We start from the raw sequence: 21,285 nt of genomic DNA, 5'->3' as shown, positions 1-21,285 counted from the left end.
ATACTTCTCATTAGTATTTGATACTTATCATTAGTATTTGATACTTCTCATTGGTACTTGGTACTTCTCATTGGTATTTGGTACTTCTCATTGGTATTTGATACTTATCATTAGTATTTGATACTTCTTATTGGTATTTGATACTTCTCATTAGTATTTGATACTTCTCATTAGTATTTGATACTTCTCATTAGTATTTGATACTTATCATTAGTATTTGATACTTCTCATTGGTATTTGATACTTCTCATTAGTATTTGATACTTATCATTGGTATTTTATACTTCTCATTGGTATTTGATACTTGTCATTGGTATTTGATACTTCTCATTAGTATTTGATACTTATCATTGGTATTTGATACTTCTCATTGGTATTTGGTACTTCTCATTAGTATTTGATACTTCTCATTAGTATTTGATACTTCTCATTAGTATTTGATACTTATCATTAGTATTTGATACTTCTCATTAGTATTTGATACTTCTCATTAGTATTTGATACTTCTCATTGGTATTTGATACTTCTCATTGGTATTTGGTACTTCTCATTAGTATTTGATACTTCTCATTAGTATTTGATACTTCTCATTAGTATTTGATACTTCTCATTAATATTTGATACTTATCATTAGTATTTGATACTTCTCATTGGTATTTGGTACTTCTCATTGGTATTTGGTACTTCTCATTGGTATTTGATACTTATCATTGGTATTTGATACTTCTCATTGGTATTTGATACTTCTCATTAGTCTTTGATACTTATCATTAGTATTTGATACTTCTCATTGGTATTTGATACTTCTCATTGGTATTTGATACTTCTCATTAGTATTTGATACTTATCATTGGTATTTGATACTTCTCATTGGTATTTGATACTTCTCATTGGTATTTGATACTTATCATTAGTATTTGATACTTCTCATTAGTATTTGATACTTATCATTAGTATTTGATACTTCTCATTAGTATTTGATACTTCTCATTAGTATTTGATACTTCTCATTGGTATTTGATACTTCTCATTGGTATTTGGTACTTCTCATTAGTATTTGATACTTCTCATTAGTATTTGATACTTCTCATTGGTATTTGATACTTATCATTAGTATTTGATACTTATCATTGGTATTTGATACTTCTCATTGGTATTTGATACTTCTCATTGGTATTTGATACTTATCATTAGTATTTGATACTTCTCATTGGTATTTGGTACTTCTCATTGGTATTTGGTACTTCTCATTAGTATTTGATACTTATCATTAGTATTTGATACTTATCATTGGTATTTGATACTTCTCATTGGTATTTGATACTTCTCATTGGTATTTGATACTTATCATTAGTATTTGATACTTCTCATTAGTATTTGATACTTATCATTAGTATTTGATACTTCTCATTAGTATTTGATACTTCTCATTAGTATTTGATACTTCTCATTGGTATTTGATACTTCTCATTGGTATTTGGTACTTCTCATTAGTATTTGATACTTCTCATTAGTATTTGATACTTCTCATTGGTATTTGATACTTCTCATTAGTATTTGATACTTCTCATTGGTATTTGATACTTATCATTAGTATTTGATACTTCTCATTAGTATTTGATACTTCTCATTGGTATTTGATACTTATCATTAGTATTTGATACTTCTCATTAGTATTTGATACTTCTCATTAGTATTTAATACTTATCATTAGTATTTGATACTTCTCATTAGTATTTGATACTTCTCATTAGTATTTGATACTTATCATTAGTATGTGATACTTCTCATTAGTATTTGATACTTCTCATTAGTATTTGATACTTCTCATTGGTATTTGATACTTCTCATTGGTATTTGGTACTTCTCATTAGTATTTGATACTTGTCATTAGTATTTGATACTTCTCATTGGTATTTGATACTTATCATTAGTATTTGATACTTCTCATTAGTATTTGATACTTATCATTAGTATTTGATACTTCTCATTAGTATTTGATACTTCTCATTAGTATTTGATACTTCTCATTGGTATTTGATACTTCTCATTGGTATTTGGTACTTCTCATTAGTATTTGATACTTCTCATTAGTATTTGATACTTCTCATTGGTATTTGATACTTCTCATTAGTATTTGATACTTATCATTAGTATTTGATACTTCTCATTGGTATTTGATACTTGTCATTGGTATTTGATACTTCTCATTAGTATTTGATACTTCTCATTAGTATTTGATACTTCTCATTGGTATTTGATACTTCTCATTAGTATTTGATACTTATCATTAGTATTTGATACTTCTCATTGGTATTTGATACTTGTCATTGGTATTTGATACTTCTCATTGGTATTTGATACTTATCATTAGTATTTGATACTTCTTATTGGTATTTGATACTTCTCATTAGTGTTTGATACATCTCATTGGTATTTGATACTTCTCATTAGTATTTGATACTTATCATTAGTATTTGATACTTCTCATTGGTATTTGATACGTGTCATTGGTATTTGATACTTCTCATTAGTATTTGATACTTATCATTGGTATTTGATACTTCTCATTGGTATTTGGTACTTCTCATTAGTATTTGATACTTCTCATTAGTATTTGATACTTCTCATTAGTATTTGATACTTCTCATTAGTATTTGATACTTCTCATTAGTATTTGATACTTCTCATTAGTATTTGATACTTCTCATTGGTATTTGATACTTCTCATTGGTATTTGGTACTTCTCATTAGTATTTGGTACTTCTCATTAGTATTTGATACTTCTCATTAGTATTTGATACTTCTCATTAGTATTTGATACTTATCATTAGTATTTGATACTTCTCATTAGTATTTGATACTTCTCATTAGTATTTGATACTTCTCATTGGTATTTGATACTTCTCATTGGTATTTGGTACTTCTCATTAGTATTTGATACTTCTCATTAGTATTTGATACTTCTCATTGGTATTTGATACTTCTCATTAGTATTTGATACTTATCATTAGTATTTGATACTTCTCATTGGTATTTGGTACTTCTCATTGGTATTTGGTACTTCTCATTGGTATTTGATACTTATCATTAGTATTTGATACTTCTTATTGGTATTTGATACTTCTCATTGGTATTTGATACTTCTCATTAGTATTTGATACTTCTCATTAGTATTTGATACTTCTTATTGGTATTTGATACTTCTCATTAGTATTTGATACTTATCATTGGTATTTGATACTTCTCATTGGTATTTGGTACTTCTCATTAGTATTTGATACTTCTCATTAGTATTTGATACTTCTCATTAGTATTTGATACTTATCATTAGTATTTGATACTTCTCATTAGTATTTGATACTTCTCCATAGTATTTGATACTTCTCATTAGTATTTGATACTTCTCATTAGTATTTGATACTTATCATTAGTATTTGATACTTCTCACTAGTATTTGATACTTCTCATTAGTATTTGATACTTCTCATTGGTATTTGATACTTCTCATTGGTATTTGGTACTTCTCATTAGTATTTGATACTTCTCATTAGTATTTGATACTTCTCATTAGTATTTGATACTTATCATTAGTATTTGATACTTCTCATTAGTATTTGATACTTCTCATTAGTATTTGATACTTCTCATTGGTATTTGATACTTCTCATTGGTATTTGGTACTTCTCATTAGTATTTGATACTTCTCATTAGTATTTGATACTTATCATTGGTATTTGATACTTCTCATTAGTATTTGATACTTATCATTAGTATTTGATACTTCTCATTGGTATTTGGTATTTCTCATTGGTATTTGGTACTTCTCATTGGTATTTGATAATTATCATTAGTATTTGATACTTCTTATTGGTATTTGATACTTCTCATTAGTATTTGATACTTCTCATTAGTATTTGATACTTCTCATTAGTATTTGATACTTGTCATTAGTATTTGATACTTCTCATTGGCATTTGATACTTCTCATTAGTATTTGATACTTCTCATTGGTATTTGATACTTCTCATTAGTATTTGATACTTATCATTAGTATTTGATACTTCTCATTAGTATTTGATACTTCTCATTAGTATTTGATACTTCTCATTAGTATTTGATACTTCTCATTAGTATTTGATACTTCTCATTAGTATTTGATACTTATCATTAGTATTTGATACTTATCATTAGTATTTGATACTTCTCATTAGTATTTGATACTTCTCATTAGTATTTGATACTTCTCATTGGTATTTGATACTTCTCATTGGTATTTGGTACTTCTCATTAGTATTTGATACTTCTCATTAGTATTTGATACTTCTCATTGGTATTTGATACTTCTCATTAATATTTGATACTTATCATTAGTATTTGATACTTCTCATTGGTATTTGGTACTTCTCATTGGTATTTGGTACTTCTCATTGGTATTTGATACTTATCATTGGTATTTGATACTTCTCATTGGTATTTGATACTTCTCATTAGTCTTTGATACTTATCATTGGTATTTGATACTTCTCATTGGTATTTGGTACTTCTCATTAGTATTTGATACTTCTCATTAGTATTTGATACTTCTCATTAGTATTTGATACTTATCATTAGTATTTGATACTTATCATTAGTATTTGATACTTCTCATTAGTATTTGATACTTCTCATTAGTATTTGATACTTCTCATTGGTATTTGATACTTCTCATTGGTATTTGATACTTCTCATTGGTATTTGGTACTTCTCATTAGTATTTGATACTTGTCATTAGTATTTGATACTTCTCATTGGTATTTGATACTTCTCATTGGTATTTGGTACTTCTCATTAGTATTTGATACTTATCATTAGTATTTGATACTTCTTATTGGTATTTGATACTTCTCATTAGTATTTGATACTTCTCATTGGTATTTGATACTTCTCATTGGTATTTGATACTTCTCATTGGTATTTGATACTTCTCATTAGTATTTGATACTTATCATTGGTATTTGATACTTCTCATTGGTATTTGGTACTTCTCATTAGTATTTGATACTTCTCATTAGTATTTGATACTTCTCATTAGTATTTGATACTTATCATTAGTATTTGATACTTCTCATTAGTATTTGATACTTCTCATTAGTATTTGATACTTCTCATTGGTATTTGGTACTTCTCATTAGTATTTGATACTTCTCATTAGTATTTGATACTTCTCATTGGTATTTGATACTTCTCATTGGTATTTGGTACTTCTCATTAGTATTTGATACTTCTCATTAGTATTTGATACTTCTCATTGGTATTTGATACTTCTCATTGGTATTTGATACTTCTCATTGGTATTTGATACTTCTCATTAGTATTTGATACTTCTCATTAGTATTTGATACTTATCATTGGTATTTGATACTTATCATTGGTATTTGGTACTTCTCATTAGTATTTGATACTTCTCATTAGTATTTGATACTTCTCATTGGTATTTGATACTTCTCATTGGTATTTGGCACTTCTCATTAGTATTTGATACTTCTCATTAGTATTTGATACTTATCATTAGTATTTGATACTTATCATTAGTATTTGATACTTCTCATTGGTATTTGATACTTCTTATTGGTATTTGATACTTCTCATTAGTATTTGATACTTCTCATTGGTATTTGATACTTGTCATTGGTATTTTATACTTCTCATTGGTATTTGATACTTATCATTGGTATTTGATACTTATCATTGGTATTTGATACTTCTCATTAGTATTTGATACTTCCCATTGGTATTTGGTACTTCTCATTAGTATTTGATACTTCTCATCAGTATTTGATACTTATCATTGGTATTTGATACTTCTCATTAGTATTTGATACTTATCATTAGTATTTGATACTTCTCATTAGTATTTGATACTTATCATTAGTATTTGATACTTCTCATTGGTATTTGATACTTCTCATTAGTATTTGGTACTTCTCATTAGTATTTGATACTTCTCATTAGTATTTGATACTTCTCATTGGTATTTGATACTTCTCATTAGTATTTGATACTTATCATTAGTATTTGGTACTTATCATTAGTATTTGATACTTCTCATTAGTATTTGCTACTTCTCATTGGTATTTGGTACTTCTCATTGGTATTTGGTACTTATCATTGGTATTTGATACTTATCATTGGTATTTGGTACTTCTCATTGGTATTTGATACTTATCATTAGTATTTGATACTTCTTATTGGTATTTGATACTTCTCATTGGTATTTGATACTTCTCATTGGTATTTGATACTTCTCATTAGTATTTGATACTTCTCATTAGTATTTGATACTTCTCATTAGTATTTGATACTTATCATTAGTATTTGATACTTATCATTAGTATTTGATACTTCTCATTAGTATTTGATACTTCTCATTGGTATTTGATACTTCTCATTAGTATTTGATACTTATCATTAGTATTTGATACTTATCATTAGTATTTGATACTTCTCATTGGTATTTGATACTTATCTTTGGTATTTGATACTTATCATTGGTATTTGATACTTCTCATTAGTATTTGATACTTCCCATTGGTATTTGGTACTTCTCATTAGTATTTGATACTTCTCATCAGTATTTGATACTTATCATTGGTATTTGATACTTCTCATTAGTATTTGATACTTATCATTAGTATTTGATACTTCTCATTAGTATTTGATACTTATCATTAGTATTTGATACTTCTCATTGGTATTTGATACTTCTCATTAGTATTTGGTACTTCTCATTAGTATTTGATACTTCTCATTAGTATTTGATACTTCTCATTGGTATTTGATACTTCTCATTAGTATTTGATACTTCTCATTAGTATTTGATACTTCTCATTAGTATTTGATACTTATCATTAGTATTTGATACTTATCATTAGTATTTGATACTTCTCATTAGTATTTGATACTTCTCATTGGTATTTGATACTTCTCATTAGTATTTGATACTTATCATTAGTATTTGATACTTATCATTAGTATTTGATACTTCTCATTGGTATTTGATACTTATCTTTGGTATTTGATACTTATCATTAGTATTTGATACTTCTCATTAGTATTTGATATTTGTCATTGGTATTTGATACTTCTCATTAGTATTTGATACTTATCATTGGTATTTGATACTTATCATTAGTATTTGATACTTCTCATTGGTATTTGATACTTGTCATTGGTATTTGATACTTCTCATTAGTATTTGATACTTATCATTAGTATTTGGTACTTCTCATTAGTATTTGATACTTCTCATTAGTATTTGATACTTCTCATTGGTATTTGGTACTTCTCATTGGTATTTGATACTTATCATTAGTATACTTCTTATTAGTATTTGGTACTTGGTATAGAGTGCTTGATGTGTTGTTCACTTATCGCTGAAATCAGCTTGAAGAGGATAATCCCAAGCACATTAGACGCATCTACGATTCCAAGTACATTAGACGCACTTACGACTGCTAGTACATTAGACGCACTTACGACTTCAAGTACATTTGACGCACTTTCGTTGTAAACCTCTCATGACTTACATTCTATTTATCGTAAACAATTTATGTTTTAGTTTTTGCTTCATATTTTGTAAGAGATTTTAGAAAACGTAAAGCGTAGGGTGGGTGCAAGTTCTCAAATTCAATTTGAATAACGAGTCTCATAGTTTGCCTTAAAAGTATTGTTTTCTATCTCGCCGCACTTGGGAGAAAAACACGACTTCTATTATCTATACCAATACCCTGGCCGGCTCGTGTGCCGTTAGCGATCGTCAGGTGTGCCATAAAACACAGAGAATAAATGGCTTCACACTTATTGTACAGTCATTCACACATACCCAGAAGAGCTGGAGTTCTGTTGAAAGTGATATTTATCGTAACCTCTAACCCTGGCTCTAACCCTCGAGACAGCTTTTACTATAATTAATATATATTTTTATTTTATGCAACTGCAAAATTTTCTCTTTGCAGTATAGATAGATTTTGCTATCTAGAAAAAAAATTTCGAAAAATATATTTAATCGGCCATTAAAGATGTGCCCTCCTTAACCTAATTTAAAATTGCCATAATCATGAAATCTAAACCAAATAAAATTGATAAAAAAGAGATAAGAAAAAGATACAAACTAATAAAAACAGTTATTGCAGTCATTAAATTGAAAATTTAAGTTTAGTGTTTACCTATTAGGGGCTAAACAGGGGAGTTTGTTGCAATCTTTGAACGGATTAAGCAATTTACATGTATTTTACCATTCGTGTAACGTAAGATCCTTATAGCTTCTTAATGTTGTAGTAGCGTCTACTGATATATGAATGTATTTAGGCATAGTAGATGATAACTCCAAGTATATGAATATATATTTACGGATACGTGAATGCTTGCAGTGTGCACCATTGTACTATAGGAATTTAATTGAACACTTAGTTCTAACAAATTGTTATGTTGTTTGCAGCATCCGCTCAGTTGTGAATATGACAGATGAGTAGGAAATACTTGACGTGAGCTGCTTGTGCTTCCCTCGGACCAAGCGAAATTGTACCTGCAACACTTGCACTACAACACTTGCAGTCATTTTTTTGCTTTTTCGACTTTTATATTTTCTGATCGCAACGAACTAATTTCTCCGCTTTAGTCATGACATGATGACAATTTATTTCAAATGCAATACATTCTTCAAATAGGTTTAAGCCACAACGAGTAATTTCACAACACATAGAGACAAGCAAAACTTCAATGGTGTGCGACAAAGCAAACACAACATCTGAGTAGTTATATTAATTTGGTCTCCATTCCATTTAACTTTTAATGTCAGCACTCACCATCATCAAAAAAAAAGTTGCGGATCCACGGCACTTAACTCCCATTACAAATGTTGCATTATTATTCCATAGCCTTACTTGGCTGGTGCCTTGGCCTACACCTTCCAACCACTTGCTTGGTGTCCTTGCTGTTGGCAAGAGCTTCCAGTTCTGTTGTTACAGCGCCTAGTAAAAGCATTCTTAAATAGTTAAACAGAATGTTAGAGTTATTGCATACACACTGTGATGCACAAGTATTTTTAAAACATGTATATTTGTGAAGAATAGGTACTTCAACCATTTTATGGCTGCGATGAGTATAAGTAACGTATCTTCAAAAGCTTACCTTTTTAAATTGCTTACCCGCTCGTTGAACTCGCAAAAATTTAACATTTATTTTTATTGCTCGCAAGACCTTGTGTACATTTTAGGTTGAGTCAGGTGAGCAAAGGTTTGTTATATTATCAAGGTGTTCTTGTGAACTGTGCATATCTTAGTTGTGCATCTCAGGCTAGCAACTGATATGGGTTTATCACCCGCCTATTGGTTTGATAGAGATTCATGTAGTACTAATAGACAAGGTGCTTAGTCAAGGCTGCTTTGTGCAGTTTTACAGAACCAGTGTTGTGGGTTTGCAGACCCGCAAAAAACCAATACACGTATCTCCATTTATAAGAAGGTGGCTAGGCAGGTACTGCTTGTACATAGGTAGCTGCTGAGGGTAGTGTCGATGTACATTAAAAATATTTTCTCACGACCAAACAAAAGTGAAACAATTGATTGGGAGAATTATGATAAATCCACATGTGCACACAACTCCCGAAAAATTTTCCGTTAACAGCCATCACCAAACCCTTGCAACGAAATCCTATCAACAAATTTAACTATTTTTCAGTAAAGTTGTTTAAGTATAATAATGATACAAAACGCATATAAACCTATTTAAATATGTTACCAAGCCTTTGAAAGGTTACCGCAAGTTCCTAAAACTAACCCATCTGATCAGATTATAGATAAATAGACAGATTTATTAAGACGAAAATCGTCACGAAACGCTTGAATAGCTTGGTTTAATAAAAGTTAAAACCGGAAATTGAAACGCTGAGGAACAGAGAATAGAACGATAAAGTCTTGCGCATTTCACGAAAAAACGTGTACTTTTCACCGGTCTATAGCATTGTTCCCAAGGTTTCGGCAATTAACATAGGAGTACAGAAATCGTTTCATTCTTGTCGATTTCAATTTTTTCAATTTCATTTGCTGACACCTTTGAGTACTTTCGTATTCTAACTGATGTCCAGCGAAGTGTAAGTAGAGGAAATGACGATGATATTTTTTAACAGTTATGAGATTATTACAATGATTAATTATAAGTTTGGATGACTACAGAACAATGACTACGTAGTACAGATTTTCTAAAAATCTTATCAGTGCATTTTACTTCTAATATTGGTCGATATTGCATTTCTCTTTTTACAGGAGGAGAGATATAAACATTTAATCTTTTCCTTTCATTATTGCTATTTGTATATAATAACACCCACATTCAGTACATTACAGCTACCATTGCAGCTATCCTATTTGACTGCTAATATTGCATTTCTCAACCATGAGTACCCTTTCTTTTTTCCAATATCACTTTGGTCGTGGGCTGTATGACAGTGGAATTTCTAGTATTAATTATGGTCAAAATGGCTGCCAAGCTGAAAACATGCCCACTAGTAGAGCAAAGAACTATTATAAGAATTTTGATAGCTAAAGGTGTAAAACCAAGTGTCATACACAGTAGAATGAAACAACAGCATTTTGTGGGCTGGGCGCAAAATTGTTGTAACTTCATATAGAACATAAGGGAAGTTAGAACAATTTTGCGCTCAGCACACGATATGCAAATTTGTATGTCGCAAACAAGCTGCTATAGGTGGGTTGATGAATTCAAGAATGGACGAGAATACATTGCTGATGAGCCAAGAAGTGGTAGACAAGTGGATGTTTCAACCCCCTACACAGAAGCTGAGGTGGAAAAGCTGATTAAATCTGATAGAAGACTCACTATAGATGATGTTGCTGAGACCATGGTCATTTCACATGGAACTGCACACAATATTGTCCATAAGAAGCTATCCTTCAACAGTGTCAGCAGTCGCTGGATAATTAAGATGCTGACTGATGATCACAAAGCCAGCGTGTTATGGCTGCCAGAGAGTGCATGAGAAAACTTATACAAGAAGAGATACTTTCCTATCTAGGATTGTAACTACAGGTTAAACTTGGGTGTATCAATATGCGCTGGAATCGAAAAGACAATCAATGGAGTGTAAGCATACACTCTCCTGTAAAGAAGATCAAGTTCTAGAGGGCGACATGGAAAGTAATTGTCACAGTATTTTGGGACGGAAAGGGTCCTATAAATTTGGATTTCAAGAGCCAAGGTCACGCTGCTAACTCTCAAAATGACTGAGAGCTCCTGGCTGTAGTGAAGCATAACATAAGGAAGAGGAGATGCGGTCTTGAGACAAAGGGTGTTGTGTTCCATCAGGACAATGCTCGCTTACATCCATTGCTCGTCCAATGAACAAAATTGAGAAACTGGGCTGAGAGGTGTTAGTACATTCGCCTGGTAGTCTAGATCTAGCACCAAACAACTTTCTTTTTTTCGGACCATTAAAGAACCACATGAGGGACAAGCACTTCCTTATTGATGCAGCCGCTGTATGTAAACGCTATTTTATTGTAATAAAATTTTATGACAAAATTCCCTTTACTTATTAACTGACCCTCGTATTTTATGTAACTTGGAAGAATGCTAAACACTAACTGACCCTCGTATTTTATGTAACTTGGAAGGATGCTAAACACAAACAATCGCTAATAGGTGCTAGCTGCTAAAATGTGACACCCTGCTCTAATACATGCAACGATGGCATATCGGACTCGCAGTAATTTATGGTATAGACAAAAACATACTGATTAAAGTGGTGTTTTTGCAATATCATAGACATACTATTGACATTTAGCATACTAAGTTCTAATAATTCTTTAATAAAAGAGGAAACCTCCAAACTGTATTTTTGATGTTACCTTCACGCTTCACTTTTTAAAATGTGTATGAAATAAAAATAGAGAACATAACGAGTATGTTGTAATGCTCTTATAGATAATAGAATTAGGTCACTGCTTAGCTAAAGGCTGTCTAACTTGTATGTTAGCCCTACAGCGTGAATAGCATCCAAGTTTGTTCTATGACAGGGGAATAGTAGCCTCTCGCTGTGCATGATAGCTAAAGAGAACCACTACCTTTCTGAGGAGTGAAGAAAATTCAACTCAATACAATAGAAATAGAAAAGATAGCAAAGAGTTTTGCTAGTTCACAGAACATTGTGATTCATCACTCTCACTCTGGTAAAATCCGTTTTAATATGTGCAGCATATTTCTATGTATATGGAGAGTTGTCTCCTTCTACTTACATTCAACATAGCACTTCCTTAAGCCTTGAATCAGCACATCAACTCTAAGTGAAAACTGTCTAACCAAATCAGCATCTTCCTCATTCTCACTTTCTTCCATAAGAAGTTTTTGTTGCAGTTTTGCTGCATCAGAAGAGCTGCCCAACCCTACAGGATGCTCAAACATGGAGCATTCCACTAAAAACTTGCATTCATTTCAACTGTCATAGCATAAGTTAGTTTTAAGCCAGCACTAAAAATGAATAATATATTTCATAAAAATATTATATCATTTTGGTAAAGTTCATATTCAGTTGTTTGCTGTTTTAGTGGTGAAGCTAAGTAAATGTATTCAAGCTTTGCTCTATCGTATTGTTAGTATCATTTTTATTATAGCAAAAAACTTAAGGTCACTGCAGAATGTAATAATGTTTAATTTGTAAGACTATGCATACTGACTGACCTGCCCAATTCTTAAATCGATTGAAGATGTACTCTACAATCTCATACTCATTCCTTTGTTTATCAGCGTCATTCTTAACAACTGTGAAGCTCTCAATGATGATCGACAGAGCCATGTTTAGCAAGATGAACAGGTTGACAATCATAAAGACTATGAAGAATATCGGTGAGTACTTGTTGCTTCTTGTCATCTCCTTGAACTCGAATCGACCCAACATCATGGCAAAGCAAGTTTCCCACGATTTGATGAATGTTGCAAACTCATCCATGTCGCATATGAGAATAAGATGAAAGAATTGGACAAAAGCGAGGAAGATGATACCGAAGATAACGGAAAACTGAGACAGCTGCAAACCGCAGTGTCGAAGTGTTTCAGCTAGCAGAGACATCTTCTTGTTAAACCTCAAGAGCTTGATAAGTTTGAGCACGGTGAAGAAAACAAGCAAGCCTGCAATGAAATGGTACATTTCCGTCCAGTGGCCCATTAACTGAAACTTCATATATGCGTCTCCCCGAGTATCTTTAAAGCGCTCTGTAATCTTTCTCATGTAACCATACTGAATGAGGAAGAGCACTGTGGCCAGAAATGACAGCAATATTATAACTAAAAGAGAAAAAAAGTTCCATTGCTAAAAACATGAAATAAAAATTAGTACCAAAGGTTAAAATTTTAATTTCATTTTCATGATAAGCTCACAATTTTCATGATCATTTTCGCAACAATTTTATGATAAGTCAAATACTATGCACAAAAGTAGGCCTATCATTGTAATCATATTGTTTTATGGTAAGTCAAATACTATGCACAAAAATATCATTGTAAACAAATTGTTTTACATTTACCCATTTTATGTTCAAGTTTCATATCTGTTTTATCGCTTTTAAACAAAATAGTAGAGATAAGGACCAACAGATGTAGAAGTCACCGTCATTACCACTTACTCCACTCGTGCCAATTCCAGTATTCTCTAAAGTAACCCATTCCTCGTTTCTTGATATGCCGACATTCTGTCACAATGAAACAAATGACAAACATGCCAAACACTACTTGACTGCAGATTTTATAGATGGCTCCTGGTGCAACATACTGAAGTAGTTGTACTACATCAAACCTGTAAATATCATATTAGATATTTCAGGCTTTTTTACCAGCTGACCAACAAAACAAATTTGCAAAGTTATAGACTGTACAAAAGATCATTTTGTAGAATGGTAAACACAATAGGGTTAACTAATAGGGAACCAAACTTTTAAGTAAAGACAATTGAAGTAAAAAAGTGTAAATAAGGTCGAATGAATGTCAAAGCGAATAAAGAAAGCTTCTATCTGAGAACTGAAATAGAAAGACAACGCTAAATTAGCCAATCTATCTAACTACTATTACTACTACTACTAGTAATAGTAGTACAGTAGGTGTTCTTACTGTACTACTATTACTACTACTACTAGTAATAGTAGTACAGTAGGTGTTCTTACTGTACTACTATTACTACTACTACTAGTAATAGTAGTACAGTAGGTGTTCCTATGACGCAAACAATCCGTTCCAGGAATGTTTACATTACAGGGATTTTACGTTATAAGAACAGTAAAATACATGTACATTGCCTAATCCGGCTGTTCCTAATCGGTTACCTAATCTGTTACCTAATCGGTTGTTCTAAGATCTTATCAGACCATATGGCTATGCAAAAAGGAGAACATTGACTCATTCAATTTGTAGCCTATACTGTAACTACAGTATTAATGGTCTGCATGAACAACTTTTCTCCTTTTTCTAGTCAAGCTCACTGATTTTATAGACCGTGATTGCGGTAGTTTCCAATAATTTGATGAGCTCACATCTTTGACATTTTTTTTTACAAAGACTTGCTAATTTTGTCTAAACAGCAAAATCAATTCTGCAACACAAAACTAATAACATTTTTTACTATATTAAAGTGGCTGTACTTCGTCTATTTGTATCTAGGGGGTCAAGGTTAGGATAAAAGAAAACTCTCGTTGATACTCCAATCCGTGACATTCAGATTAATAGACTAACGCTGTAACACTTGCACCAATCGAACTCCTCAAAGTATTTATGAACAATTTTGCAGCTACCTTTTCTCTGTTTTGTCGACACATCTGATTATCTATCACAACAAACTAGAATGTCACAGAAGTTTTATATATAATAGATAATGTATAACGCTATATGCACGTCGTCTTTCCTTTCACAAGTACAAATAAATATATTAACATTCCAAATGCACTTGAGAACTCGCCTGACTAGATTTTTTACATTATATGGAACTTTTTATGTAGTACGCAGCAAAAACTTAACATAAATTCTTAACGTTATTTGGAACCTAGATTACAGGAGGTATACGTTATACTGTAGTAGTAATAGTAGTAGTAATAGTAGCTATCTAACTACTACTACTATTACTAGTAATAGTAGTAGTAGTAGTAGTAGAGTATAGATACTATTATTTTGAATGATAAGTGTAGCAGTGGCAGTGTCAGATACCTTCATGGTCTTTAGCAAGGATATTTATATTTCTAGTGACTATCTTAAGGCAGGCATTTGATAAAATTACCTCCACTTTGGATGAATGCCACCAGAGGCAGGCATTTCTAGCAGGAGTGTGTTGATAGAAAAGAGGTTGGATCCAGGGTTGTAAACTGTAAATTCGATGAATATTGCCCTCGACCTTTGGTCTATCCATGAATTTTCCTCCAATAAATGACTTCTTTTAATGAGGTTCTCAACATCTCCCCTCATCTCAAAAACGTAACCTCCGCCTCCATAGAAGCCAAGCATGCCTACATCCATTAAACATATTACATTTCATAGTTGGAAGGACTGCACAATTTAGACATATAGCTAAAAGAAAAATGTAAAAGTTGAATGATATTTCCTGTCATCTGTAAGTATAAGTCATTTGTAAGTGTAAGTCATTTGAAAGTATGTCATTTGTAAGTGTGAGTCATTTGTAAGTGTAAGTCATTTGTAAGTGTATGTCATTTGTAAGTGTAAGTCATTTGAAAGTATGTCATTTGTAAGTGTAAGTCATTTGTGAGTGTAAGTCATTTGTAAGTGTAAGTCATTTGTAAGTATAAGTCATTTGTAAGTATAAGTCATTTGTAAGTGTAAGTCATTTGAAAGTATGTCATTTGTAAGTGTAAGTCATTTGTAAGTGTAAGTCATTTGTAAGTGTAAGTCAATTGTAAGTGTAAGTCATTCATAAAAATAAGTCATTTTTAAGTGTACTAGGGGACTAAAAGTTAGTGTAACTACTCCCAGCCGCCTCATAAATTATTTTGAGAACATGACCAACCTAGGTATGGAAGACCCTCAAGGTCAACTGCTGTTTTGTGTATATATTCTGGCCAGTTATAATGGTCAATCGTATTCATTGTCCATCCACGTCCAAAGTCTTTCTTTTCATCAGCTGAAATATCATATTTTCCAACACACTTCTTGTAGTGAGAAACCACCCACTCTGGGATGCCACATGTATCTGAAAAGCAAAAATATATGCTGATAAACAATTTCTCGCTAAAACATCCTGCTGTAAAAAGACCTAGTGAAATGTGATGTTAAGATTTAAAGAAATTTCCATGTCGAAGAAGTAATATGTTATCATTTAAGTTGAGCGTAAAAACCAGACAAAAGTTAACAAGTTAACTAGAAATGGCAAAATTGAACTATTGGAAATCATGCAAGGCTTAGCCAAACTTTTCAGTTTAACAAACTCTTTTTGATCTCAGTCTAACAAACTCTTTTTGATCTCAGTCTAACAAACTAAGCCTTGATCAATGGTTTCTTTTCTGTCATCAGATTTGAAAAGTAAATAAAGATGAGTATAGCAGACAAGTTGGTCACCTTTAGCTACTGGCACAAATGAAATTTGAATGCATCTGTAAATGAGAGGTAAAGTTCTATAAACCACAAATCAGTGTGGTACGAATTGAGTAGTACAGACTAAGTGAAAAGTTATATTTGGTAGTTTATTTTTACTATAATTTTTTGGTACTCCTGTTCATTGGGGCTTAAACATTATAGATTACGAAAAACGTTATAGATATGTGAAGGTCCATAGAAACCCTTTTAACACTCAGAAATGTATTACAATTCATCGTCCTGAGGCAACCATCACTCTTGAAGAAATAACTATGTCCTCCCTTATACATAGCTTTCCCACTCCACTATACGTAGCCCTGACCTATGAAGACTCTCACTAGACTATACGCAAATCTGACCTATAAGAACTCCAACTCAACTATACAAAACACTGACCTATGTGAACTCCCATTCAACTATACAGATCCTTCACCTATGAGAGCTACCACTCAACTATACACAGCCCTCACCTAAAAGAGAGCTTCCACTCAACTATACACAGCCCTCATCTCTGAGAACTCTCACTCAACTATACACAGCCCTGACCTATGAGAGCTTCCACTCAACTATACACAGCCCTCACCTATGAGAACTCTCACTCAACTATACACAGCCCTCACCTATGAGAGCTTCCACTCAACTATACACAGCCCTGACATATGAGAACTTCCACTCAACTATACACAGCCCTCACCTATGAGAACTCTCACTCCACTATACACAGCCCTCACAAATGAGAACTTCCACTCAACTATACACAGCCCTCACCTCTGAGAACTCTCACTCCACTATACACAGCCCTCACCAATGAGAACTTCCATTCAACTATACACAGCGCTCACCAATGAGAACTACCACTCAACTATACACAGCTCTCACCTATGAGAACTCTCACTCAACTATACACAGCCATCGTATATGAGAACTACCACTCAACTATACACAGCCCTCACCTCTGAGAACTCTCACTCAACTATACACAGCCATCGTATATGAGAACTACCACTCAACTATACACAGCCATCACCTATGAGAACTTCCACTCAACTATACACAGCCCTCACCTATGAAAACTACCACTCAACTATACACAGCCCTCACGTATGAGAGCTTCCACTCAACTATACACAGCCCTCACCTATGAGAACTCCCACTCAACTATACACAGCCCTGACCTCTGAAAGCTCTCACTCAACTATACACAACCCTCGCATGTGAGAACTACCACTCAACTATACACAGCCCTCACCTATGAGAGCTTCCACTCAACTAGTCACAGCCCTCACCTATCAGAACTTCCACACAACTGTACACAGCCCTCACCTCTGAGAACTCCCACTCAACTCTACACAGCCCTGATCTCTGAAATCTCTCACTCAACTATACACAGCTCTCACCTATGAGAGCTTCCACTCAACTATACACAGCCCTCACCTCTGAGAGCCTCCACTCAACTATACACAGCCCTCACCTCTGAGAACTCTCACTCCACTATACACAGCGCTCACCTATGAGAACTACCACTCAACTATACACAGCCCTCACCTCTGAGAACTCTCACTCCACTATACACAGCCCTCACCTATGAGAACTTCCACTCAACTATACACAGCCCTCATCTCTGAAAACTCTCACTCAACTATACACAGCCCTCACCTATGACAGCTTCCACTCAACTATACACAGTCCTCACCTATGACAGCTTCCACTCAACTAGTCACAGCCCTCACCTATGAGAACATCCACTCATCTGTACACAGCCCTCACCTCTGAGATTTCCCACTCAACTATACACAGCCCTGACCTCTGAAAGCTCTCACTGAACTATACACAGCCCTCACCTATGACAGCTTCCACTCAACTATACACAGCGCTCACCTATGAGAACTACCACTCAATTATACACAGCCCTCACCTATGAGAACTTCCACTCAACTATACACAGTCCTCACCTATGAGAACTTCCACTCAACTATACACAGCCCTCATCTCTGAAAACTCTCACTCAACTATACACAGCCCTCACCTATGAGAACTCCCTCTCAACTATACACAGCCCTGACCTATGAGAATTCCCACTCAACTATACACAGCCCTCACCTATGAGAGCTTCTACTCAACTATACACAGCCCTCACCTATTAGAACTCCCACTCAACTATACACAGCCCTCACCTATGAGAGCTTCCACTCAACTATACACAGCCCTCACCTATGAGAACTCCCTCTCAACTATATACAGCCCCACCTATGAGAGCTTCCACTCAACTATACACAGCCCTCACTTATGAGAACTCCCACGCAACTATACACAGCCCTGACCTCTGGAAACTCTCACTCAATTATACACAGCCCTCGAATATGAGAACTACCACTCAACTATACACAGCCCTCACCTATGAGAACTTCCACTCAACTATACACAGCCCTCGCATATTAGAACTACCACTCAACTATACACAGCCCTCACCTATGAGAACTCCCACTCAACTATACACAGCCCTCACGTATTAGAGCATCCACTCAACTATACACAGCCCTCACCTATGAGAACTCTCACTCAACTATACACAGCCCTGACTTCTGAAAACTCTCACTCAACTATACACAGCCCTCGCTTATGAGAACTACCACTCAACTATACACAGCCCTGACCTATGAGAACTCCCACTCAACTATACACAGCCCTCACGTATGAGAACTACCACTCAACTATACACATCCCTGACTTCTGAAAACTCTCACTCAACTATACACAGCCCTCGCGTATGAGAACTACCACTCAACTATACACAGCCCTCACCTATGAGAGCTTCCACTCAACTATACACAGCCCTCACCTATGAGAACTCCCACTCAACTATACATAGTCCTCACCTATGAGAGCTTCCACTCAACTATACACAGCCCTCACCTATGAGAACTCCCTCTCAACTATACACAGCACTCACCTATGAGAGCTTCCACTGAACTATACACAGCCCTCACCTATGAGAACTTCCACTCAACTATACACAGCCCTCACCTCTGAGAACTCTCACTCCACTATACACAGCCCTCACCTATGAGAACTTCCACTCAACTATACACAGCCCTCACCTCTGAGAACTCTCTCTCCACTATACACAGCCCTCACCTATGAGAACTTCCACTCAACTATACACAGCCCTAATCTCTGAAAACTCTCACTCAACTATACACAGCCGTCACCTATGACAGCTTCCACTCAACTATACACAGCCCTCACCTATGACAGCTTCCACTCAACTATACACAGCTCTCACCTATGAGAACTCCCACTCAACTATACACAGCCCTGACCTCTGAAAACTCTCACTCAACTATACACAGCCCTGGCATATGAGAACTACCACTCAACTATACACAGCCCTCACCTATGATAGCTTCCACTCAACTAGTCACAGCCCTCACCTATCAGAACCTCCACTCAACTGTACACAGCCCTCACCTCTGAGAACTTCCACTCAACTATACACAGCCCTGATCTCTGAAATCTCTCACTCAACTATACACAGCTCTCACCTATGAGAGCTTCCACTCAACTATACACAGCCCTCACCTCTGAGAGCCTCCACTAAACTATACACAGCCCTCACCTCTGAGAACTCTCACTCCACTATACACAGCGCTCACCTATGAGAACTACCACTCAACTATACACAGCCGTCACCTATGAGAACTTATACTCAACTATACACAGCCTTCACCTATGAGAACTACCACTCAACTAGTCACAGCCTTCACCTATGAGAGCTTCCACTCAACTATACACAGCCCTCACCTCTGAAAACTCTCACTCCACTATACACAGCCCTCACCTATAAGAACTTCCACTCAACTATACACAGCCCTCATCTCTGAAAACTCTCACTCAACTATACACAGCCTTCACCTATGACAGCTTCCACTCAACTAGTCACAGCCCTCACCTCTGAGAACTCTCACTCCACTATACACAGCCCTCACCTATCAGAACCTCCACTCAACTGTACACAGCCCTCACCTCTGAGAACTCTCACTCCACTAAACACAGCCCTCAACTATGAGAACTTCCACTCAACTATACACAACCCTCATCTCTGAAAACTCTCACTCAACTATACACAGCCCTCACCTATGAGAGCTTCTACTCAACTATACACAGCGCTCACCTATGAGAACTGCCACTCAACTATACACAGCCCTCACCTATGAGAGCTTCCACTCAACTATACACAGCCCTCACTTATGAGAACTCCCACTCAACTATACACAGCCCTCACCTATGAGAGCTTCCACTCAACTATACACAGCCCTCACCTATGAGAACTCCCACTCAACTATACACAGTCCTCACCTATGAGAGCTTCCACTCAACTATACACAGCCCTCACCTATGGGAACTCCCTCTCAACTATACACAGCACCCACCTATTAGAGCTTCCACTCAACTATACACAGCCCTCACCTATGAGAACTTCCACTCAACTATACACAGCCCTGACCTATGAGAATTCCCACTCAACTATACACAGCCCTCACCTATGAGAGCTTCCACTCAACTATACACAGCCCTCACCTATGAGAACTCTCACTCAACTATACACAGCCCTCACCTATGAGAACTTCCACTCAACTATACACAGCCCTCACCTATGAGAATTCC

General features: G+C 34.6%; 2 protein-coding genes across 2 annotated transcripts in view; one reads left to right on the top strand and one right to left on the bottom strand.

Moving 5' to 3' along the window:
* LOC137385394 (alcohol dehydrogenase class-3 chain H-like) overlaps positions 1–8,714 on the top strand; it is a 53,305-nt gene extending 44,591 nt beyond the window's left edge. The window contains exon 9 of the mRNA XM_068071846.1: positions 8,480–8,714. Coding sequence (XP_067927947.1) covers positions 8,480–8,513 — 34 coding nt within the window. The 3' untranslated portion in view covers positions 8,514–8,714. The remainder of the gene's footprint in view (positions 1–8,479) is intronic.
* A 51-nt stretch (positions 8,715–8,765) lies between these two features.
* The window catches only part of LOC137387207 (uncharacterized), a 258,969-nt gene continuing 246,449 nt past the window's right edge, over positions 8,766–21,285 (bottom strand). The window contains exons 26-29 of the mRNA XM_068073548.1: positions 13,677–13,742; positions 12,736–13,338; positions 12,294–12,440; positions 8,766–9,011 (exon numbers count right to left, since the gene is read on the bottom strand). Coding sequence (XP_067929649.1) covers positions 8,908–9,011; positions 12,294–12,440; positions 12,736–13,338; positions 13,677–13,742 — 920 coding nt within the window. The 3' untranslated portion in view covers positions 8,766–8,907. The remainder of the gene's footprint in view (positions 9,012–12,293; positions 12,441–12,735; positions 13,339–13,676; positions 13,743–21,285) is intronic.

Source organism: Watersipora subatra, chromosome 1 (assembly GCF_963576615.1).
Source record: "Watersipora subatra chromosome 1, tzWatSuba1.1, whole genome shotgun sequence".
NCBI lineage: Eukaryota > Metazoa > Bryozoa > Gymnolaemata > Cheilostomatida > Watersiporidae > Watersipora > Watersipora subatra.
Note: the sequence above shows the minus strand (reverse complement) of the source record. Positions and strands in the feature narration are given on the sequence as shown.